This window comes from Rhinolophus ferrumequinum, chromosome 12 (genome assembly GCF_004115265.2).
Source record: "Rhinolophus ferrumequinum isolate MPI-CBG mRhiFer1 chromosome 12, mRhiFer1_v1.p, whole genome shotgun sequence".
In the NCBI taxonomy this organism is placed as follows: Eukaryota; Metazoa; Chordata; class Mammalia; order Chiroptera; family Rhinolophidae; genus Rhinolophus; species Rhinolophus ferrumequinum.
This window is the reverse complement of record NC_046295.1, coordinates 2,468,283-2,493,363: the sequence shown is the minus strand read 5'-3', so window position 1 is coordinate 2,493,363 and position 25,081 is coordinate 2,468,283. Positions and strand designations below refer to the sequence as shown.

The 25,081-nt window shown below is 45.4% G+C and overlaps 1 protein-coding gene across 7 annotated transcripts in view; it reads right to left on the bottom strand.

Annotated features, from left to right (window-relative positions):
* The window catches only part of ROR2 (receptor tyrosine kinase like orphan receptor 2), a 219,793-nt gene that overhangs the window by 52,238 nt on the left and 142,474 nt on the right, over positions 1–25,081 (bottom strand). For all 7 annotated transcript variants that reach the window (XR_004424742.1, XM_033124136.1, XM_033124130.1 and 4 more), the window contains one exon: positions 7,870–7,947. Coding sequence is in view for 5 of the 7 variants with exons in the window: in XM_033124136.1 (XP_032980027.1) it covers positions 7,870–7,947 (78 nt within the window). In the remaining 2 variants the exon portion in view is untranslated. The remainder of the gene's footprint in view (positions 1–7,869; positions 7,948–25,081) is intronic.

Here is a 25,081-nt window from a genome sequence, read left to right as displayed (position 1 = left end):
GAGATGTGGAAAGAGCTGGTCCCACATCTATGTGTGACCATTAAAAATTGGGAGAGATATCTAGGCTGTGGAGGTCCCCCCTACCCTCCAGAAGAGCAAGAGGTCCCAGACTCACCCCTGCTCAGGGTTTCAGTGCTGGGGAGAGAGGTCCCCATAATTTCTGGTTGTGAAAACCAGCAGAGATTGTGGCTGAGTGAGGCAGAGGGTGGCTGCACTCCCAGGCACACCTCTTAAAGGGACTGCACACGGACTTATTCACCAATGGAATCACTGGCTCTGAGCTCCAGCACTGGGGCAGCAGCTAGAGAGGCGGCAGGGACATGTGGTGGGGAACTGAGTTCTCTGGCTTGGGATAAGGGCTGGAGGGGCAGCTTTCTCCTGGACAGAGGAGTTGGTAGAGGCTATGTTGAGCCCTCCCCCTTTATGGCCTGCAGACACAGGCAGCTGCTGTATCTGAGTCTCATTCAAGCGGGCTAATACCATTAGCCAAACCAAGATGCCCATGTTCACCAGGCCCTGGTGATTCCAGACCACGCCCCACCCAACTTTCAGGCACACCAGGCAGCTTCCAGTGGCTTTGTCATACAAACCGCCTTCCTTGGCTCAAGCTGCATTCTCCTAGGTTCTCTCAAAGGTTAATGGAACCCAGGGAAGCAGAATATGGCATGAGTGTATCCTGTACCTCCGAATAAGCAGGCCCAAGCCTGGCACAAGCAGCAGCCAGCCTTGGTTCGCAGCTTGGCCACTCGAGGCACTTCCAAGCATGGCACTAGCGGAAGCCATCTATGGATTTTTTTGTGACTCCAGACGAGTGGCCCTGGGTGGGGCACGGGCTGTGGCTGAACTTGACCTGCAGGAGATCCCAATGAAAGTGGTCCTGGGATTGGTGCCCCTAGGCACAAACGAGCTGGAGGATCCAAGGACGACATACACAAGGGGTGGACGGGGCAGGCACCAGAGCCCTGCTAAGGCAGATCCTGCTCTGTAGGGTCAGGCTCTGTACCACAGCTCCTCCATCGTAGTCACTGCCAGTCCTCAACAACCAATGAGCCTGAGGGTCAATCCCTCCCACTGATGTGCAAACAGCAACCAAAGCTCAACTACAAGAGGAGGGCACACACAACCTACACAAGGGACACACCTGGAGTGTGTGGCACAGTGACCAGGGGACTGTACCACTGAGCCCCACAGCACACCTACTACATAAGGCCACTCTACTAAGACCAGGAGACACAGCAGCCCTACCTAGTACATAGAAACAAACACAGGGAGGCAGCCAAAATGGGGAGACAAAGAAACATATCCCAAATGAAAGAACAGAACAAAGCTCCAGAAAAAGAACTAAACAAAATGGAGACAAGCATGTTATCAGACACAGAGTTCCAGACACTGGTTATAAGGGTGCTCAGTGAACTCAGGGAGAACTTCAACAAAGAGATAGGGAACATAAAAAAGGAGATAGAGAACATGAAAAAGAACCAGTCTGAAATAAAGGATACAATAACAGAAATGAAGAATACATTAGAGGGATTCAACAGTAGATTAGATAAAGCAGGTCAAACCAGCAATTTGGAAGATAAGGTAACAGATAAAAACCCAATTAGAACAGCAAAAAGAAAAAAGAATCCAAAAAATTGAGGACAGTTTAAGGGGCCTCTGGGACAACATCAAGCATGCCAACATTCTCATTATAGGGGTACCAGAAGGAAAAAAGGAGAGAGCAAGGAACTGAAAACCTATTTGAAGAAATAATGACTGAAAACTTCCCTAATCTGGTGAAGGAAATAGATATACAAGCTCAGAAAGCATAGAGAGTCCCAAACAAGATAAACTCAAAGAGGCCAACACCAAAATACATCGTAATTAAAATGCCAAAGGTTAAAGTCAACGAGAGAATCTTAAAAGCAGCAAGAGAAAAGCAGTTAGTTACCTACAAGGGAGCTCCCATAAATCTGCTGATTTCTCAACAGAATCTTTGCAGGCCAGAAGGGACTGGCAGGAAATATTCAAAGTGATGAAAAGCAAGGACCTACAACCAAGATTACTCTACCCGGCAAAGCTACCATTTAGAATCGAAGGACAAATAAAGAGCTTCCCAGACAACAAAAAGCTAAAAAAGTTCATCACCAGTATTACAAGGAACCTTAGAGGAACTTCTTTAAGATGAATATATATATGAATAATAAATGGCTGATTGGGATAACTACATCCCAATCAGCAATTACTTTCAATGTATATGGACTACACGTACAATCAAAAGATAGAGGGGCTGAATGGATAAGAAAACAAGTCCCTTACATATGCTGCCTACCAGAGACTCACTTCAGATCTAAAGGCACACCCAGACTGAAAGTAAAGGGATGGGAAAAGATATTTCATGAAAATGGACACAAACAAATAAAAAAGCTGGGGTAGTAATACTTACACCAGACAAAATAAACTTTAAAATAAAGACTATAACAAGAGACAAAGTAGTAGTAATCCTACTTCTGGGTATTTATCCAAAGAAACCCAAAATGCTATGTCAAGGGGATGTACTTATCCATATGTTCATTGCAGCATTATTTACACAAGCCAAGATATGAAGGCAGCCTGGGTGTCCCTGAATGGATGAATGGATAAAGAAGAGGTGGTACATTTGTACAATGGAATATTACTCAGCTGTAAAAAGGAACTAAATCTTGCCATCTGTGACAACATGGATGGACCTAGAGGGTATTGTGCTAAGTGTAATAAGTCAGACAGAGAAAGACAAGTGTCATATGATTTCATTTGTAAGTGGAATCTAAAGAACAAAATAAATTATCAAACAAAACAGAAACAAACACATAGATACTGAGGACATTTTGGTTGCCAGATGGGAAGGAAGTTGGGGGTAAGTGAAAAGGGAAAGGGATCAAGAAGTATATAAATTGGTTGTTACGCAGTAGTCATGGGGATGTAGGGTATAGCATAACGAATATAGTCAATAATATTGTGATAACTATGTATGGTGTCAGATGGGTACTAAATCTATCGGGGTGACAGATGGGAGGGGGGTTGGGGACAGGGTGGAAAAGGGGAAGGGATTAAGAAGTACAAATTGGTAGTTACAAATTAGTCATGGGGATGTAAAGTACAGGGAATATAACCAATAATATGGTAATAACTGTGTATAGTGCCAGGTGGGTACTAGTCAGGGGGATCACTTCCTAAATTATATAAATGTCTAACCACTAGGCTGCACACCTGAAACTAATATAAAATAATACTGAATGTCAACTCTAATTGAAAAATTTAAACGGGGGGGATCAATAATATTGTGATAGCATGGTACAGTGTCAAATGGTTGCTGGACTTATCGTGGTGATCACTTCTTTAGGTATATAAATGTTGAATAACTACGGTATACACCAGAAACTAATATAATATTGTATGTTATCTTTATTTTTTTGAAATTGTATTGGGGAATATTGGGGAACAGTGTGTTTCTCCAGGGCCCATCAGCTCCAAGTCGTTGTCCTTCAATCTAGTTGTGGAGCGTGCAGCTCAGCTCCAAGTCCAGTCATCATTTTCAATCTTAGTTGCAGGGGGCGCAGCGCATCATCCCATGGGGGAATTGAACCTGCAACCTTGTTGTTGAGAGCTCGTGCTCTAACAAACTGAGCCATGCAGCCGTCCCAGTTAGCTCTATTTTAACAAAAATCTTAAAAAAAAATAAAGCATGATCTTGGAACAAAAGAGCAAATGTCAAAGAGCAAAAAATGTCAAGAGCAAAAGGTCAAACGTAGTCTTTTGTAATCATCATCGTGATCGTCATCGTGTGTCTAACAGCAAGGAGCACAACATCCCTGTTAAACACCCTCTCCCACGCTAACGCAGCACAGTAACGGGAGTCCTGAGGCCATCTTCAGTCCTAACGATGGCAGTACTTTGGCATATGGAAATTTCAGGCAACCTTCGCAGCTCTAAATCAGTGTCTTTTGCATTCATTTGATCTTCTAGGTAGGCTTTTTGCTCTGGTGTCTCTCTCAATACCAACTACCAGTCATGTATATAGTGCTCAATACTGGCGCAGTGCATCTGAACGCAAATGCCTTTACGCTTTTAGCTAGTTCTCAGACCTCATTTTGCTCTGGCAGAGCAGTTATATCACTGATGGTCTGGCTCACCAGCCATTTTTCAACTGCCTGCAACTTTACAGATGTGTGGGCATCATAAATGGTACTTGGATGAAAGAAATAGCTCATACAGTCCATTCAGCTATTATTACATTTTATATATGATTTAAACCAAATGTGGCCAGGCAGTGACACTCTCAGCAGCTCTTTAAACAAAAAAAGTGCATGGACCAACCAATGAGTCTGGCACTGCCAGGCCAATTCTTGCATCACTGAGGCGCTGAGGAGGAGGCACGGGAGCAGGAAGGAAAGGTGGAGGGAGTCCACTTTTGTGCAAGAGCCATACCCAAGAGGGAGTAAACTGCACTGCAGGACCAGAGAACTGGGTTGCTGAGACTCCCTGGGAGCCGCTCACTAGAATCCTATCCCCAAGGGACTCCTGAGTTATCCACACCTGGAAACTGATGGACATGCAGACAACAATCATGACAGCAAGTAGCATCAGTGTGCAGCCACTGCTCCCTGGGTGAGTGCTGTCCCCTAGGCCCTTTCATCTCTCTGCTGGGAGGATGGAGCAGCCATCCAATCCAGGTCGTCTTCTGTTCAAACCCAGCACAGACTGCTGCACTCCCCACACTACATCATCCCACGCTGCCCCATGGGACAGGCCAGTCTGCTGGGCTCTCTGCTTCCTTGCCCACAGCAAGCCCTTACCTAACGTCTTCGATGGGTTCTGTAACTTTAAGTGAAACGATGTGTAACAAAACCAATTTTGTCATAAGCTAACTGACATAAACCAGACTTAAGTTCCTATGGACTCTCATCAAAGTTATAACAAAATGATGCCGAACCAAACAACGTTATTTGAGGACCTGGTGGACGGCCCTTTTCCAAGCGTGTGTGCACACACAGACACAAACACACACAAACACACACAGCCACCTGACCAGTGGTGTGCCTTAGAGAAGTCCAAGGCAAGCCTGCAAATTTCCTGAACGCCCTGAACTGCATAGGCGCTGAATCTCGCATGGCTTTAGCTCAGTCACCTGTGAATTAACAAAGTCAGGAGGCAGTGGAATCCCAACCAAGCCGGGGACCTTAGAGAGCACTGCTCAAATATCAAAAAGGAGGTCCGAGAATCCCCCCTGCAGCCCTGAACAAGACTTATCAATGTTCGCAGCTTGTGGCTACGTGGGAATACACCTCTCTATGAATGTTCAGCCCATGGGCATGTCTGCCCCTCGTTCAGCAAATGCTCTTCCGTCCAAGTGGACCCTGAGTCCTGCAGCTGACTGCCTCCCTGACAGCAGCTGTGAACACCCAGGTAAGGAGCAGCTGCCACCCCCTCCAGCCTCCTCCCTCCCTGCAACCCCCAGCCCCGCCCACAAGGATGCTCTCCCACGGGAGAGTGAGAGTCTAGAGAATGACCGCAGGTTGGCTTTTAGACCATCACTGTGGTTTGTCCACCGCCCTCATAACTGCCCCTCCACGGCCCCATTATCCTCTAGTCCTTCAGGGTGACCTTCACAGTGTGTGACTCAGGTCACACCAATCCCAGGCCAGAGTCCTTCCGGGGGCCAGGCGAAGGCAGGCACTTGGGATGAAACAGAACTTTCTCTTGCCATCTAAAAACTGCATGCGCCACCCAGGGCTGGCTGTTCTGTGATGGTGGAATGTTCTAGATGTGTGCTGCCCATCACAGTGGCCTCCAGCCACATTTCAAGTGGCTGTTGCGCACTTGAAATGTAGCTAGTAGGACCAAGTAACTGGATTCTTGATTTTATTTAATTTTAATTGATTTAAAGACCCACGCGTGACAACGGGCCACAGTATGGCCCACAGGCTAGCCCCTGCAGGCCTCTCAGACCTCAGTCACCCAGCCCATAAGCCCCGCCTTCTCTCAGCTGTCCCAAGGCACCAGTCCTCTTGGCCTCAGCCTTCTGCACGGCCAGGCCTTGGCCTGGGAAACACCCCTGCCCACAATCTCTGAGAGAACGTCACCTCTTCAGGTCTCAGTGCAACATGCTGTCCCCAAACGCCGATGCATCCCCCTTTCCTTCTAGCTCACCATGCCCTCATCTCTTCCCCAGGCTCCTCACCACAACTCCTCATTGTATCACTTGACAGTTTTCCCCTGTGACACCAACCTGCGAGGCAGACACCACACCTGTGTTGACCATCAGCGTGCTCAGGCCGCACACAGAGCCTGGCACAGAGGAGTGGTCAGTAAATGTCTGAACTGCGAGCCAAGTCAGACTTCTGAGAAGTGATTTGTAACCATCAAAAACTATCTTCCTCCCTAAGCAACACTTGCCGAGGCCCAGTGTGATGCACACGCTTCCAGAACACAGGCCTTTGCTCCCACGGTGGTGGTGGTGGTGGTGTGTGTGGTGGGAGGGGGGCGGGGTGGGGGCACATCCCTGTCCTGATAGAAGCCCTCCCCTACAAGCAACTTAAAGTGAGGTCAGGTCACAGGAGGGAACCAATTTGTGTGTTTACTATGCCTGACGCAAAAACGGGCAAATCCTCGTCAAGGAACCTCCACCCACCCTCGATTTAAACAACTGACCTCTATGCAAACGGTGTGCTCAGAGTGACCCCAAGAAGCCCTTTCAGGACAAAGGGGACATTCTGGATACCTTGGCTGAGACTGCAGACTGGAGTCATTGCTGCTGAATCCCTAGGAGATCCTACCTTAGACACAGGTCCTGAGGGGACACGGGGACACTCAATATGCAGGAGACTATGAAACTATTACGCATTTCTGGGCTTTAAATCATACTAAACAAAAACGAAGTTAAGCAGAAATAATGTGGCTGCTCTGAGAGGTAACTGGTATGACTGAGTTGTGTCCCCCTCAAAATTCGCATGTTGAAGCCCTAATCTCCAATGGGATGGTGTTTGGAGGTGAGGCCTCTGGGAGGTGGTTAGGGTCACATGGGGTCGTGAGAGTGGGCCCGTGATGGGAGTGGTGCCCTCACAGGAAGAGACCGGAGCCCTGTCTTTGCACTGTGCACTCATAATACCTGCAAGCCATGAAGAGAGCTCTCAGCAGGACTGCGCATGCTGCACCCTGATCTGGGACTTCCAGCTCCCACAACTGTGAGAAATAAATTCCTGTTGACTGAGCCACCCAGTTTGTGGTATTTTGTTATAGTGTCCTGAGCGGACGAGCCACTGATCTAAGGCAATGGTGACAGTTGACAGGGGAGAAAGCAAGAAAAGTGCCACTTCCTTGAGTAACTGGGCTGCATTACAGGAAATGGGTTCTACTGACCCTAAGATGCCTACAGAACATGCCAAGTGAGCAGTGCCACTGAAACCTCTGGGAAAGGCTGCGTCAAGAGAAATAACCTGCTCCTTGGTGACCCTGTGGAGAAGAGCCACCTGCCCAGAGGAGACGCCCACCCATTCTGGACAATCCCATCGAGGGAATAACCTCGAAAGGTGGCCGTTCATCAGTAGGAGGCTTAGTGGACAAGCCAGGAGTGCAGCTCCTAAGGCTATGCTCAGGCCACAGAGCACCCACCACCCAACGTCTTCCCTCCCTCCCTCCGGTGGCCATGTGCCTACCCAGCCCTCACCACCGTCACCAGTGCATCGAGACAGCTACGGAGGCAGGCGTGTCACCACGCCCAGCAGTGGGGCAGGACCCCAGGGTACCCAGCCATCAGTGCCCACAGGCCAAGCCTCGAGGAGAAATGGTAGACACGGCAAGCACTCTGAAAACACTGCCCAAGACTTGCATTAAAAGCACACTTCAGTTTACCTTTCAGAGTTGGGATAGGGCTGTCATGTCCATCCACTTGTCCCAAAGGGTCATTTGGATCAGGAACCTCCGCTTCCCCTGACAAGAGAACACAGTATCCAGATTAATGAGATTCCACGCAGGGGCCTTCACTGTGCTTCTCATGCAAACACAGCAGTGTTGTAGCAAAACTGCCCTCTATTTATAGAAAACCTAGAGGGAGAAGGCCTTATGGCAACTTCTAGAGGGCTTTTGCAGCATCAGATTTGTTATAAGGAAATGTGGGTCTTTTGTTTATCCCAAGCATGGCCAACTGCAAACGGTTTGCAGCAGAGCAGATGAAGCGAATGTGGGACTGAAAGTGCCCTTCAGGGAGGGTGAGACGTTAAAACACTGGCTGGCCAAACAAAGCACTTCTGTAGCCAGGCAGCAGGTTTTCCTCCAGATACAGGCCCCTGGTAATTCTGAATACAGTCAGAATTAGAAAATTTCTTACGCAGCTCACTTCCCTCTCAGCCTCAAACCCACTTGCAGCCAGAGGCCAAGGATGATGTACCCACAACTGTAAGGACAGAAGTTCTCATCTGTCAGCAATAGCAAGCCCACGCCTCAGGGACTGTGTCAGTGGGAGCTCCCACGCCCAAGTCATAAACACCCAGGGCAAAAGCAGATCTGGTTAGCTCCACTGGGAATACAGCATGAGCACAGGGGCCCCGTCCCAAATCTGGGGGCAGGATGGGCAGGTGTATATGATACCCGAGAAAACCATCTGGGCCCCACATAGACCCTTCCCTATATTCCAACCCAGTCCCTTTCTCTTTTACTTTCAGACTTTCACCTGGGACCGTGGCCCTGACTGGGTCTCCCGACGGGCCGGGGGTGGGGGGTGGGAAACGGTGAAGTCAAGGGGTGGTTCTGACAACACGTCTCCTGGATGAATTTGGGTTTATGGCAGTAAAGCCTATTGAAGAATCGGACACACACACAGTGAAATATTAAGCAGCTTAAAGAGGAAGGAAATCCTGACACACGCTACAACATGGACGGACCCTGAGGACATTATGCAGAGTGAAATAAGCCAGTCACAGACAGACAAATACTGTACGATTCCACTTATATAAGGAACCTACAGCAGTTAAAAACCATGGAGACAGAAAGCAGAATGATGGCTGCCAGGGGTTGGGGGAATGGGGAGCTAGTGTGTAATGGGGACAGTTTCAGTTTTGCGAGATGAACAAGTTCTGGAGATGGAGGGCGGTGATGGTGGCACAACAGTACGAATACTTAATGCCACTGAACTGTGCAAGTAAAATGGTTAAGATGGTACATTGTGTTATGTGTATTTATCACGATTTTTTTTACAAAAGTCTACCAAAAACAGTTTATAATTCAATACTGGGTCACCCCACTTGTCCCTCTTAAATGAGAGACAAGCACTAACAAATAACTCAGAGTTTCAGACCCCTCTTATGATGAGGCCTTGCTCAGAAGAGCCAAGTTCTACAAATGACGTCCAAGTGATTTCCAGACAGAATCAGGCAGGCAAGATTCGTCAAATTGTTCAGCTCAGTGAACACTGGCTGGTTTACACTGAAGGGCACCAGACCTAACCCCGTCCTCCCCACACCGCTGGTGCCTAACTCACGGGATGCACACAAGGTGACACACGGGCCTGCAGCATCTTTAACGCTCAGCCCCGCTCCCAAAAGCCCACAGGGGAGACTGCTTCTGAATGGCCCCATGGCTTTTCACATCCAGTGTTGGAAGATTCCTTGTTCTTATCACTTCTGCTGGTACAAACTTGCCCACCTGTCGGAAGCCACTCTCCCATGTCATCTTTCATAAAACGTTCCTGATCCACCATTCAGAAGTGACATCTTTATTCTCTAAAACCACTCCCCCAAACCACACAGCTCTCCTGTGGCAATGAGACCATTCTCCCGAGTTAGTCGCTGTATATATTTTAATCTCTCTCAACATTGTATAAACAGCTGGAGGACAGCATGGGCTGCATGCCCGGGACGCGGAGAGTCCGAGCGTTAAAACCTAGACAGAATCCCGGGCTGCTGCAGAAGAGACAAGCAGACACTATGCAAGGCGGTCAATGGGTTTTTGCTAAAGGATTAAAGGCTTCAGTTTGGGTTTGAGATGTTAAATTGGCATGTTACACATGCCATCACTCAGCACTGTTTAAATGTAGAGAGACCACAGGAAATCAAACACACTTGTACTATATACACACATCTGAAAGAGGCATAAAAATTATTAACTGCTTAGAAATTGATAAATGGTGTGAAACAGTCAAATAAATATACACCCTGAAGAAAAATAAGCGCCATTAGCCCAATTCCACCATGGAAAAGATTCCCGGCTCTTCCAAGGCAGCTTTCAATTCGAAGCCTAAGTATTTTCACGCCATGGAGTTGGGCGTGGACGAGCACACTCCTGTGTGAGAGGAGCCGGAGGTGATCCAAATGCTTCTGTTGGTTCATAAGCAGATGTCAGCCCCACCCAGACACGCAAAGTCACTGCTGACATTGGAGATATTAAAATTCTCTTTGAATAGGTTATGCTGGTCATATTGGAATTTGTTCATTTCTTGCAGACTCAAGCATTACCCCAGGAAAAAATACAGTTTGGTATTTGAGCAAAAGAGTATCGTCTACATATCTGGGAAAACAGGTCAAGTAGGCTGATACCAGAGCAACCCCCAGCCCCCCAGCTTTGGGACTTAGGTGTGAAAGCATCCAAAGGCTCAGGTCCAGTGCATTTCCTCCGTAAGTCAAATATGTGAATAAATTCAGGATGCCCAATCGCCACGGTCCTTAGAACCGACACCTTAAGTTTCAACAAAACTAGGTCCTGGTATTGCACTGTAACTGAGAAACTGGACACCATTTATATTCTGAAATTTAGAGTGTCATTCTCCCACACTGCATAAAGTTCAGGCACAGAATGGTTGTCCTCATTCAAAATACGGAGCCTCCTAACAGTTATAAGCAAAATGTAATGGGCATATTTGAACTTGGGGAATAAGGACAAGTGAGAACAGGGTGCAGTATTTCAGCAGCTTCCAATGGGCTTCCTCCTGACCCTAAAAAGGGTTAAGAACAAAACCCAAAGAAAAAAATAAACACAAAACAAAAACAAAAACTGCCACACACATATCAAAATGTCACCATTAGATATCTGGAATTATACAGGTAATTTAAATTTCTTCTTTTGTTTTATCGTCAAACATCTCTATAATGAAGAAGCATCAGATTTTTAAAGAACATAATTCACATACCATAAAATTCACCACTTTAAAGTCTATAATCTAGTGGTTTTTAGTGTATTCACAAGGTTGTACAGCCATCTCCAGAATGAAATTCTGGAATATTTCATCACCTCAGAAGAAACCTTGTTCCTATTAGCAGCCCCCAGCTTCACCTCCCCCAGGCTCTGTAACCACTAATCTGCTTTCTATCTCTACAGATTTATCTATTTTGGATATTTCATCTAAATGAAATCATACAACATGTGGCCTTTTGAACAAACAGCAATTTTATGATTAGATTTTTAAAATTTCATGCTGGTAGTAGCAATAAATAAATAAGTAAGTAAGTAGGTAAGTAGGTAAGTAAGTAGGTAAGTAAGTAAAGGAAGCCTGTAGAAACAGGCTGTGCTAGGAGCCAAGGAGGCCGCTCAGTTCCACATCAGCAGATTGCACCACTGCCCACAGGCTCTGTGGAGGTTCCAGCTCCCCAGGTAGAACAGGAAGTGGGGGACACAGGCATCTGAGATTCAGAGATGACTAAAGGAGGGAACAGAGAACTTGGGAAAAAGCTAGAGCACCCAGGTTTCAGAAGCTGAAAGGTTCACTCAGCAAAGAGAAGGGCAAGTATCCCCATCCTGTTGCAACAAGGCGAGGCTCGCAACACGGACGATCAGGGACTGCATCAGTTTAGGGGCTACCGTCACGGGCGCAGCAACGGGACTCATGCCGTCCACTTTCACCCTGGCGAACACATCTTCTGCATGTCACTGGGGCTGGCCAAACCACCTCTGTCCACCTTCTCAACCCCATGTCCTGCCTGAGCGATCACTGCCGAGCTGGTTGGGCTGCCCCTGGTCCAGGTGGTGTGGGCCCAGCAGCATCTCCCATATGGCCTCACTCATGCTTTCTACACAAAGGCCCCCCTGGGTCTACCTGGTGCTGGCTGACTGGATATGGGGGAGACCCACAGACAGGAAGAATTCTGAGAGGAGACTCGTCTGCCCTAACTCCTCAGGATGTAGTTATTGTCTTCTGAAAATGAGGTTATTAGTCAGAGCAAGTAATGAGTCCTTCGTTTTGGTAAAACTCTAAAGGTTTGCTACTAATGCCATGTGTCCATCAAGAGCGCCCAATTTATGATGCTCTAACTTTCCCCCCACTGGACGTGGGTGATTTTTCATCATAAAAACACACACGGGGAGACAATGTAAAGCTACTGGAGAAACTCAAACCTTTGATACCACCAATCAGACAGTGGTGATTTATTAGCTCCATATTAGTGTTTTCATATTTAAAGAAAGGAGAACATTTAATATGAAACAAGCACTTAAGTGTGGCTGGTTGCAATGCAATGTGATACATTAAATGTACAGTCTGATCCATGTCCAAATGACACTTCTGAAAACCTAGTGGCAAGGACTAGCTGCAATGTGGTAACCCAGATGGGACCCTGGAAAGGGAAAAGGTATTAGGTAATGTCTAAGGAAATATGAATACTACGGATTTAGGTTAAGAATAACATATCAATATTGGACCATTTGTTATGGCACATGTACCATACCATGTAAGGTTCAATACTCAGGGACATGGCTATGAGGTATATGGGACCTCTCAGCATATCTTCGCAACTTTTCTATAAATCTGAACTATTTTAAAGTCAAAAGTTTATTGAAAAATAGATACTCATTCCATCACGCCTTTTAAGCCCTTAACCAAGGCTCACAGGGAAGACAAGAGATGTAGAAAAAGAGTGTATCTCTAAACACCCTTCATTCTTCATGGGGCAGTCCTGGGAGACAGCCCCTGGGCCAGGCAGAGTGCTAACTGCATGAACGGAATATGACACAGATTCATGGGACAGAATACAGGATATTCAACAGTGTGCCAGTAAAGACGCAGAAATCTAATCACCTTGGGGAATGCTGGGTTTTGAGCTGACTCGTACATTTATTGGCATGGCATGGTGATATTAGCTCTTCACCTGGAACATAGGGTGTCGCCAGGGCAGCACTTATGAATGTCCTGTATATTCAGGGCTGAGTCAGCTGGTGTCTGCAGAACGACCTGATGAAAAGACTCCTAGCTGACGCTGATGGACTTAGTAAGTAGTCAGGGTTTCATACGGGGCCTGCAATCGTGAGAGTGTTTGCGCCACACAAACATGTACAAATTCTGATAACGAGAAACCATGCAACAAACAAAGTCTCCTGCAGACCTTCTCTCAACACAGGCTTCCGATGTGACATCTTAATGTATGGCATCAACGAGATAAGAGGAATTTATATCTGCAAAATGCTTATGGATCTGTTCTGATTTCCAAGTTCTTTCTCTAGTATTAAAATACGTATGAGCTTTCCCATTAAGACCAGATACACTATTAAGCAAAAATTTACTAATGTGAGTAAATGGATTTAAGTCCATCTATTTTTGACTTGTGTTTCTCTTAAAAAGGTTTTGTTATTTGGAATGTTCATCCATTAATCTCTACCTGTTGATCTGAATCAGTACCCTTGCTGTGATTTAATGAGATGCAGTCTCTGGCATATTTGGACAACTTCATAGCAATCTCCTTTTAATTAGGGAGGATTTTTTTTATTCACTAAAGATTGGCATTCTTGGATCTGGTCTCCTCATGAAAAGGTGTAACTTCCAGGACATGAGAAGGAATAGCAGTCAGGACATGGTGAGAGCATAGCCTGGAATGGTGAGTGTCAGGTCGGGGCCTCTGGAAGGGCAGGCACGGACTTTATGGTGAGCCGTGCTGCACGAGAACTGAGATAGCACATCCACTCGCAATTGGAAATGTCGGGCACACGTTCCAGAGCAATCACTTAGCTCAGCAACATGTCGAATCAAGAACATCCGTGATGCTGGAAATGCAACACTTAGAGGGAAAAAAAATTGGAAAGGAGCACAGGATAAAGTCCTACAAGGTGAGTCCATGAGCCTGGGAAACCAGCCCGAGGAAGTATGTCAATTGTAAGGAGACTCGATCATGTTTCTGGGAGTGCGCTCATTAACACGGTGCCCCACATGTCCCAAGTGCCGGCCAGAAAACCGCACAGCGCTCGAGGTGAGCTGCCAGGACCTAATCAGCAGTCGTCTTACCAGCTTGTACTTTTTATTTCATTACTTCTAACTTTGAGTTGAGTAACTACCAGCCTCTGGTTCCACATTCTTGAAGGGTTGCCTAACTCTGCTCTGGAAATATGATGTGAAACCCAAAAACCTGAGAACGGAGTGGTCAGTGTCTCTTGCCAGCTTAACCTCTGCCCTGAGTGCACTTCTGGAACAAAATACTCAACCCCCAGTGAGTCTGTGCACAGGCCAGCTCCCTCCAGTGCTGCTTCGCAATGCTCTTTCTACCTGTTACTGAGCGCCCCCAAAGCCCCCACAAAGGCCACACTGCCAGGGCCCAGGGAACGTTTGGTTCAGGGGATTGCGAGGCTGCCCCACCGCCCAGCCTCCTCCCTTTCTCAGCACCTGCAGCCCCTGGCAGTGGCCGCAGGACCCCGGCAGAGCCAGGAGGCCCGGGCGCCCCACCACAATGTGGCTGGGAAGGCAGGACCCACCACCCGTCGCTGGGACCCAAGCTCCAGGGCTGCTTTCCCCGATGTCCCCGCTTATTAGTAGAGCAAAACTGGAAGAAAAAGCTCAAACGGAAATGCTGAGCAAGTACTCTGAACTTACTCTGACAAGGAATCAGTTTTTTACCTTGAATCTCTGGAAAGTTTTTCAGTAAAGGTGAGAAGGGAAAGTATGTCGTTAAAAAATAACCGGCCCTTATTAGAAAAAGAATTAAATTGTGTACCGTCCCATGGCAATGATGGAAGTTACCTTCTGTTTGCTCAAGAGAAGAGTTCTAAAGGCCTCAGCTACACGTGCTGCAGCCTCGGAGCCCAGGGTGGACTGGAGAAATCTGAGGGTGGAGTGAATGACATTCACAGGAAGGGGTTCTGAAGTTTTGCAGCCGCCTCCATCAACCCGGAGTCTATGTCCAACCTGTGTGGCCAGAGGCCGCTCTCATCCCCACTGGGAGTCAAACATTGGCACATTTAAAAACAGAAGATTTGTCAGCAGTGACCACCTTGACTTCATGGAAACAAATGGGGGCAAATGTCTGTCATAATCACAGGTAGTGACAGTGATTTTTCAAAGGCAGTCTGTGTATGAGTTTGCTACAGCTGCTGTAACAAAGCCTGGGTGGCTTAAACAGCAGTCCTGGAGACCGGGAGTCAGAGCTCAGGGTGTCGGCAGGGCTGGTTTCTCCTGACGTCGCTGTCCTGGGCGTGTAGACGGCCGTCTTCCCCCTGTGTCCTCACACGGTCATCCCTCTATGTGTGTCTGTGTTCCAATCTCCTCTTCTTATAAGGACAGCTGTCATGCTGGATTAGGGCCCACCCTTACGACCCCATTTTAACTTAATTACTTCTTTAAAGATGCTATCGCCAAATAAGGTCACATTCTGAGAGACTGGGGGTTAAGACTCCATATGTCTATTTTGGGGAGACACAAATACAACCCATGCCAGGTAGTGTTATTTATCTTCAAAGCTTCTTTATAATAAAAGCTGATTTGAAAGTGCCTTTTGCAACTGTGTGGTGCAGACTGACAAAGACAGAGAAAGCCTCGGTGAGAAAGAATAAACAGAGGCTTTGAGAATAAACAGATGCTGCAGAGAACTGCCAGCAACGTGCTAATGACTTGAGCACCCAAGTCCGTCCTTCTCAAGGCAGCCCCCCGTGGCTGCCCTCAAACAGACATGGGGACACCCCCGCCCTCTGAGCTTCCTCTCCACGGTTTCCAGCAACAGCTAGGGCACCTTCCCAGGCCCCTCCTCTCAGGTGCATTCCTTTTCCTCACACTATGTGCAGCACTGCCACTCCTGCCGTCGTCCCCCACAGCCTGCCCGCCCTGGAGAGATGCCGTGGTTGGCTGTGGAGCAGGCTGTGAGACCAGTTTTGGTAATGACACTGTCAGTATTTACACAGTGCTTCCCATTTGACACACACAGTCCTCCTTCCTCCTCTCACTCGAGTGTACATGTTTGGGTCTCCCTGCAGTGTCTCCTCAACTCTGGTCCTCTACTGCTGATGTGTACCGGGCGTGGCACTGCGAAAGCTGCCCTTCGCTTTCTCGTTTCTCCCTGGACAACCTGGCTTTAAATGGCAGCAAAATGGCCACAACTCTCACATGCAACTTTCCAGCCAGACGTCTCCACAGAAAGCAAGACTCAGAAATCCAGGACCTGCTCACATCTCTGCTTGTGCATATGATAGACATACCATGCTCGACACGTGCAAAGCCACACCCAGCTGCGGTGCACAGCAGCCCCCCTGCGGCTGCCCCACAGTCCTGAATCGGACCCCAGCCTCACACAGGTGAAGGCCACAGACCCCACATCGCTTCCACTGCTCCCGCTCTCACCCTCGCATCCTACATCCAGTCCACAGCAGCTGCCGCTGGCTCTGTCTCGAAATGCATCGGAACCCAGGCTCCTCAGCCAGCCCTCCTCACACCGGTCCCAGCAGCCCCCAGCTCTGGGGGATCATGCAACAGCCCCCAACAGACCTCCATGCAGCAACCACACTGAGCCTCTAAAATGGACTTCAAACACCGTCCCCTGGGACAGGCAGCAGGGTGAATCTCAACAACGCAGGGCGGAATGGAGCAGCCAGACACAAAGCGGCCTGTACTGTATGATCGCACTAATACCAAATTCAAAAACAGGCAGAGACGTGTGCGGTGACAGAGCCAGAAGCCTGGTAATCCCTGGGGTGATGGCCAAGAAGGAGCAGGAGACAGGCAGCCGGCATGGCCCAGTGACACACTTACATGAGGCCAACCCATGTCTTCTCTTTCATCCTTCTCCCGTGATATGCTGCCTCCTTAGGTTGACCTTGTTCCTGCCTCATGACGCACAGTCCTGTCGCCTGGCCTGCTTCCCGTCTGTGTTTCCCCTTCACACTTCCAAGAGCTGATCTGTTCATTTATTTTTCTGTCTCCTCTACCTAGGAGCAGGAAGTTCTGTCTGGTCACCGTCCTCTCCCCAGCACTGGGAACGCGGCCTAGTAGCTGCTGGTTTGGTGAATGAATGAATGAATGAATGAATACTCCTGTGCTCAACACCTTCTAGCACCTTCCACCTCCTCGGAGAGGCAGCCAGTTTTCTCTGTCTGGCCCTACCCCACACAGGCACAGCACCCTCCTGACTTCCCCTTGGGGCCTCCCCCCCCACCCCCGGGGGCCTCCCCGTCATACCCTCGGCGACAATCGCAGCGCCTTCTCCCTCCAGGGTTGCATCGGTTGTCCCCTTAGCTGGAGGGCTCTTCCCCAGAACACCCTGGAGCTCACCTCTCAGCCCTACAGCTCCCTGATCTCATGGTAGCTCGTAATCAATGGACACCCTACTGAAAACATGTCAGGCCCACACGTGGCCTTCCCTGTCCCATGCTGCATCCTCTCCCACGCTCCCTGTCTGTCTCACATCAGAAGAGGGAGGTCTGTGACGGCAGCTCTGGGAAACCGCCGTGTGTGTAGCACCTGGAACGGTGCATGCACAACCACGTGAGGAATCGGCCAGCACTGGCAGTGTTATGTTCTAGGGCAAGTCCTGAGTTCCAGCTCACTCTCTGAAGGCCGGGGTAGGGCTTGCGCTGTGCAGCTGTGGACAGGGCCCAAGGCCTCCTCGTGGCCTCCTGGCAGCGCCTGTCCCAGAGGCAGACAACAGCGTCACAGCTCGGCTCCCTTGGACCTGCTTAGGCCCAGCTCCTGCTCCTCTTCCAAACCTAGTGACATGACACTACTCCACTGCTCTCAGAGCCGAGATTCCTCGAGATGTCCCAGGAGCTCTGCCAGACCCCGTGTTCCAGTCTCTCCGACAATGTGCCCTTTTAACATCAGAGGCATCTTTACCACTCCGAATGAATAAAGAGAAACTTTCGCAACTTTAAAACTGTGCCATATGCCACTCAACCATAAAACACACCACCTGCTGATACCCTCCAGCGGGTGCAGTCAGTTTACATTCTGCTATGTGCACAGCCAGACTCGCAGGCGGCACGCTGCAGAATCCACCAGCAGAAAGGTGGCGTAAGATGCCTCGCTCCCTCTAAAACACAGGTACAAAAAACAATGAGAACCCACCATGTCAGACCCTGGGGAATTAACCAGAGCCACGGAACAAACTGAAACATCATCCACCCAAGAAAAAGGAAGGAACCTCGTGACCCAGCAGGTCATTTAACACGAGCTGTAGTCAAGGTCCCTCTCTCCCCTACAGCCCTGCAGACAGCCAGCAGATCTGACACTCTGTTAGAAGTGCCATCGCGTATTTTTTTCTGGACATGCAGCACCCTGGGAAATAGATCTGACTCAGAGCTCGGCTGGGGATGGGCTGTGGGAAGGGTGGCAGATGGCAGCTGATCCTGGCGCATTACCAAAACAGTGACAAACTACTGGCAACACCTAAGCCACCTAACGCTGTGACTACAACTGCAGTAAACATGAGCCCAGCCCGAAATTCAAAAGGAGATCCGGGAGAACTAGAGGACCACAGGGAACTTCAAAAGCTCCAATGTACTTCCAAGATCAAAAAGGCTGTGCTTACACAGAAAGCTATGCACATGCCCAAGAAAGACCTGGGAAAGGAGAAGACACCAGTGCCTCGCCTCTGGCACAATTGGGAAGTGACAGCTAAAGGTGAAGTTTGACTGTATGCCTTCTCATTAGATCCCCTGGGAAAGGTGCAAGACATGCAGTGAGGTGTGTAAGGAAATCTCCTGAGCAGTGACTGGCTAACCACACACTTCAACTCACTCAGATGGGACCCCCTTCCTCAGGAATCCAGGCTTAAAAATCTGAAGGACCTTATGTGAAGTATTTTTATCACACACACAAAATGACAACAACAATAATAATAAATAAAAAGGGGAGGAGGAAACTTGTGGAGGTGATGAATATGTTTATAGCATAGACTATGGGGATGGCTTCACAGATATACGAGGTTGGACAATCATGTTTGAGAACTCATCTTAGAAAAAGTGCTACATACCTCGTTGCTGAATATCACTACGGTCACCTTCGAAGTACTCCCCTTTGGAAGCTCTGCACTGACACCAGCACCTAGTCCACCCTTCAAAGCAATTTTGGAACTCTTTTTCTGGAATGGCCATCAGAGCTGTCATTGTATTACCTTTGATACCCTGAATGTCATCCAAAAGTCTTCCTTTCAATATTTCCTTTAGCTTCGGGTAAAGAAGGAAGTCACTGGGGGCCAGATCAAGTGAGTAGGGAATGTGTTCCAATACAGTTATTTATTCACTGGCTAAAAACTCCCTCACAGACAGTGCGGTGTGAGCTGGTGCATTGTCGTGATGCAAGAGCCATGAACTGTTGGGAAAAATTCAGGTTGTAGAACTTTTTCACGCAGCCTTTTCAGCACTTCTAAATAGTAAACTTGGTTAACTGTTTCTGCAGTTGGTACAAATTCATAATGAAGAATCCCTCTGATATCAAAAAAGGTTAGCAGCATCGTTGCAATAAGTTTGTGAACTTAATTATCAGGCCTTGTATATTTGTACCCAAACTTATCAAGTTGTATACATTAAATATGTAAAGCTTTTTGAATGTCAATCATACCTCAATAAAGTGGTTTAAAAAGAAATGAAAACAAGTTTAAAAAATAGTACATAATTCAGTGGGCACACATTATAGTGAATATAGAACCTGCAGAATTAATGAAGGAAAGCCACTAAACAAACAGTAACAAGAAAATACCACCAAAAACCAAAATGAAAACAAAATTTAAAAAACCACAGTAGCAACAACAAACTTTGAAGGGTAGAGGGATTTGCTACCAGAGTTGTTAAAATATTATTATCGAAAGTGTCCAGTTTTTCACAAAGAATTACAAAGACATGCAAAGAAATAGGAAAGTATGCCACATACACAGGAAAGGGTGGGGGAGGAAGAGAAAACCACCCAACAGAAAATGTCCCTGAAGAGACCAAGTCTATTTTAAATATGTTAAAAGAACTAAAGAAATCAATATCTAAAGAATTGAAGGAAATTACAACAACTTTATGTCACAAAATAGAGAACATCAATAAAATGACAGAAATGAAAAGAATCAAATAGAAACTCTACAGTTGAAACTACAATAACTGAAATTCAGTAGGTGGGCTCAGAAACATATATGAGTTAGAAGAAGAATCAGTAAACTGGAAGACAATTTAATATCTTTACTGGAATAGAGACTATCCAGTCTGAAGAGAAGAAAACGAAAGGAATGAAGAAAAATAACAGAGCCTAAGAGACCCATGGGACACTATCAAGATTACCAACACAGTCACAATGGGAATCCAGAAGGAGAAGAGAAATAATAAGCATTATTTGGAGAAATAAAAACCAAAACTTACCAAATTTGAAAACAAGTATTAATTTACACACTTAAGGAACTCAAGGAATTCAAAGTACGATGATCTCTAAGATATACACACCTAAACACATCATAAACAAATTGTTAAAAAAAACAAGGACAGAATCTTGAAAGCAGCAAGAGAACTCATCCCAGAGAAAGAATCCTCAGTCACATTAAAAGCTGGCTTTCATCAGAAACCCAGTGGGATGGCATATTAAAAGTGTTGGGAGAAAAAAAAGACATCTAAGAATTTTATATCCAGCTAAACTTTTCTTCAAAAATGAAGGAGAAATTAGGTCACTTCCAGATAAACAAAAAAGAGAAAATCTGTCATTAGCAGGCTGCTCTATAAGAAATAGTAAAGTCATTCAAGATGAAATAAAGTATGTTGAACAGAAATTCTAATTCATACAGGAACTAAAAGAGTACCAGTAAGATAACTATATGGGTACTATGAAAGGCAGTATAAACATATTTTTGTTTGTAACTCTTTTCTTCTTCTATTTGTTTTAAAAGACTACTACACAAATTATAATCATAAAACTGTGTTGATGGATTTAAAACAAATAAAGATGTAATCTGGACTTCAAACATATAGATATAATTTGTACAACACAAATAATTAAAGGAAGAGGGGAGGGAAGAGCGATATAATGGAGCAAAGTGTTTGCTATTAAAATTAAGTTAGTAACAATCTGAACTGTATTTAAAAAATAGTAATAGTAATCCTCATGGAAACCACTGTGAAAATAACTTATACTTATATATACATATATATGTATGTATACGTATACATACACACCCATGAGTAGAGAGAGAGAGAGAGAAAGAGAGAGAGAGAGAGAGAGAGAGAGAGAGAGAGAGAGAGAGAGAGAGAGAGAGAGAGAACATAAAGGAATTTTAAAAGTTTGCTAGGAACTATCAATTTAACACATAAAAGCAGGAAGCAAGGAAAAGGAACAAGAAGATATGGAATATGGAAAACAAGTAGCAAAATGGTATAAGCAAAACCTATCTTATCAGTAATTAAATTAAATGCAAATGAGTTAAAAGGACAAAGCAAAACACAGAGATTGGCAGAATGGATTAAAAAAATTATGCAGCTGTATCTTGCTGTCTATAAGAGATATGCCTCATATTCAAAAACACAGATTGAAAAGATCTATCATGCAAACAGCAATCATAAGAAATATGGTGTGGTTATACTAGTATCAGATGAAATAAGCTACAAGACAAAAATCATTACTAGAAATAAAGAAAGACATTTTGTAGTGATAAAAAAGTCAACCCATCAATCCACCATAAACATACAAGCATCTAACTACGCAGCCCCAAAACATACAAAGCAAAAACTTACAGAAATCAAGGGAAAAAGAGATAATTTAACAATAATAACTGGAGATTTTAATACCCAACTTTCAATAATGGATATAAAAAGTAGGCAGATCAGCAAAGAAACAGAAGACTTAAAAAATACTACAAACCAACTAGACTTAACACTACAGAACATTCCACCCCAACAGTAAAAATACACATTCTTATCAAGCTCACACAGAACATTCTCCAGGATAGACCATATTCTAGGCCATATAACAACCTTAATAAATTTAAAAGGATTAAAATCATGCAAAGTATGTTCTCTTACAACAGAATGAAATTAGAAACCAATAACAGAAGAAAATTTGGGATATCCACAAATATGCGGATATTAAACAAAACATTCCTAAATAACCAATGAGTGAGTCACAGAAGAAATCACAAGATTAGAAAATACTTTGAGATGAACGAAAATGAAACACAAAAGAACAAAACTAATGGAGTACAGCTAAAGTAAAGGTTAAAGGAAAATGTATAGTTTTAAATATCTGTATTAATAAAGATCTCAAATCAATAACCCAACTTTACACCTTAAGGAATTAAAAAAAGAATACACTAAACCCAATGCCAGCAGAAGAATAAAGAGCAGAGACAAATGATATAGAGAACAGAAAAAAAATAGAGACAATGAATGAAACCAAAAGTTGGTTCTTTGAGAAGATCAACAAAATTGACAAACCTTTAGCTAGGGTGAGCAAGAGAAAAAGAGGAAATTCAAATTATTAAAATCAGAAATGAAAGTGGGGACATTACTATCAACCTTATATGGACAGACAGATCAAAAGGACACAATTTGAGAATCCAGGAATGACACAAGTATATATGGAAATGGTGATTATAGACAGGGTGGTTTTTTCCAACTAAATGGGAATGAATCCATAACTGAAACTCTATTACTCTTCATGAAAAAGTGAATTCTGGCTGATCAATGACTTAAGCATATAATATGAAGCCATGAGTGAAATGCTCTGGTCACGAATAATAAAAAGACCCACAACCCCATACAGAGAGCTGAAGGACACAAAGGGTTTGCAAATAAATTCAAATGGTTAATAAGGCTATGAAAGACTCAAAACCATAGTGTTCACTCAAAAATGGTGAACTGACATGGAGGACCAATGTTCACATGCCTCCTTGGAAAGGGAGGCAGGCACTTCCTGCCTGGCCCAGGGTGCACACGGAACCTCAGAACTTCTGTACCATGTGGCCATCTGTTCAAACCAACGAGGTCCATGTGTAAAACTCCACAGGTAGGCGTTTATACTCCAGATATTCTGGAGGTGTGAAGGTGTAACTATGAGGCTTGTTCCAGCCTGGTTTTTGGAGCAGAGGACAGGAGAATATCCAAATACTGATCAAGCCAATGCTGGTTACTAAAGTATGGTACAGACCCAGAATGGGTAAACGTAACAGGCAATAAATATATAAGTATAGTACATACACACAATGACAGCAGCTGCCATGAGTGTCGAGAATCTAACCTGTGGTGGGCACTAGCTAACGCCCTTCTCAAGGATTACCTCTAACCTTCAAAGGACCCTGTGTGCATCTACTGTCACCCTCCAATCACGAATAAAGAAACCGCTACATTCAAGGGGCCACAGCAGAAAGTAAATCTGCACAAGATGCAGAAATGCGGCCAGACTCATGAGTGAGCAAAGCAAGGAGACTGGACTGCACTGCTCACCCCGGCATACTCAGGCTGAGCTATAGTTGCTGGAAGCTACGCAGAAGGAAACAGACTGCGGTGGGGACATAGGGAGGGAGAGAGGGTGGGCCTGTGTGTGACTTGTTTTAGCAATTTAGCCATTTCCTTTTCATTAAAAAACAAACAAACAAACAAGCTAGTCAAATATTTTAAAAGTTAAAAAAGTAATTCACCTTGAAAATTCTATGATTAATGAGATTCTCTAGTTTTTAAAGAATGCTGAGTCAATGAATTATATAACTTAAACTATCTACTGCACAAGAGTTGTACGGTATTTAGATTTCCATGCATGTGCCCCCATGCATTTCAAACAACTTGAAGATAGACTTTTTATCTTGGTTTATTAGTTTCAGGAGTATGAAACAATGTAATAGTTAGGGAGATCATTTATATCCCTCACATAGTGATAACCCCTCTCCCCCCATCCACTATCCCTCTGATATCACACACAGCCATTACATTTCCACTGTCTCTATTCCTAATGCTGTACTCCACTTCTTGTAACTTTATATATATATATAAAATTGTAGTTGACATTCATCATTGTTCAGCTTCAGCTTCAGGTGTACACTGCAGTGATCAGGCATCTACATCATCCCTGAGGTGGTCTCCCTAATGAGATAAGTGTCCATCGGATACCCTACAAAATCTTTACAACATTATTGATTATATTCCCCAAATTGATTTTCGTATCCCTGTGGCCATCTTGTGTTTACTATTTTCTAATCCCCTCACCTTCCCCCTTATCCCCACCCTCCCTCCCATCTAGCAACCCTCAGTTTTTCCTCTATGTCTCCGAAACTGTTTCTGATTAGTTCATTCACTTACTCTTTTCTTTAGATTCCGCATATAAGTGAGATCACATGGTGTTTGTCTTTCTCTGTCTGACTTATTTCACTTAACATAATGTTCTCTAGGTCCATCCATGTTGTTGCAAATGGTAAGATTTCTTTCTTCTTTATGGCTGCGTAATACTCCATTGTATAAATGTACCACAGTTTCTTAATCCAGTCATCTACCGATGGGCATTTCGGTTGTTTCCATGTCTTAGCTATTGTGTATAGTGCTGCAATAAACATAGGAGTGCATAAAGATTTTTGAATTGGAGTTTTGGATTTCTCCGGATAGATACCTAGGAGTGGAATTACTGGATCATAGGGTAGTTCCATTTTCAGATTTTTGAGATACCTCCATACTGTTTTCCATAGTGGCTGCACCAATCTGCAATCCCATCAACAGTGCACAAGGGTTCCCTTTTCTCCACATCCCCACCAGCACTTGTTGTTTGTTGATTTATTGATGATAGCCATTTTGACTGCGATGATATCTCATTGTGGTTTTCATTTGCATTTCTCTAATGATTAGTGAGGTTGAGCACTTTTTCATGTCTGTTTGCTATCCGTATGCCCTTTTTAGAAAAATGTCTCTTCATGTCCTCTGCCCATTTTTTAATTGCATTGTTTGTTTT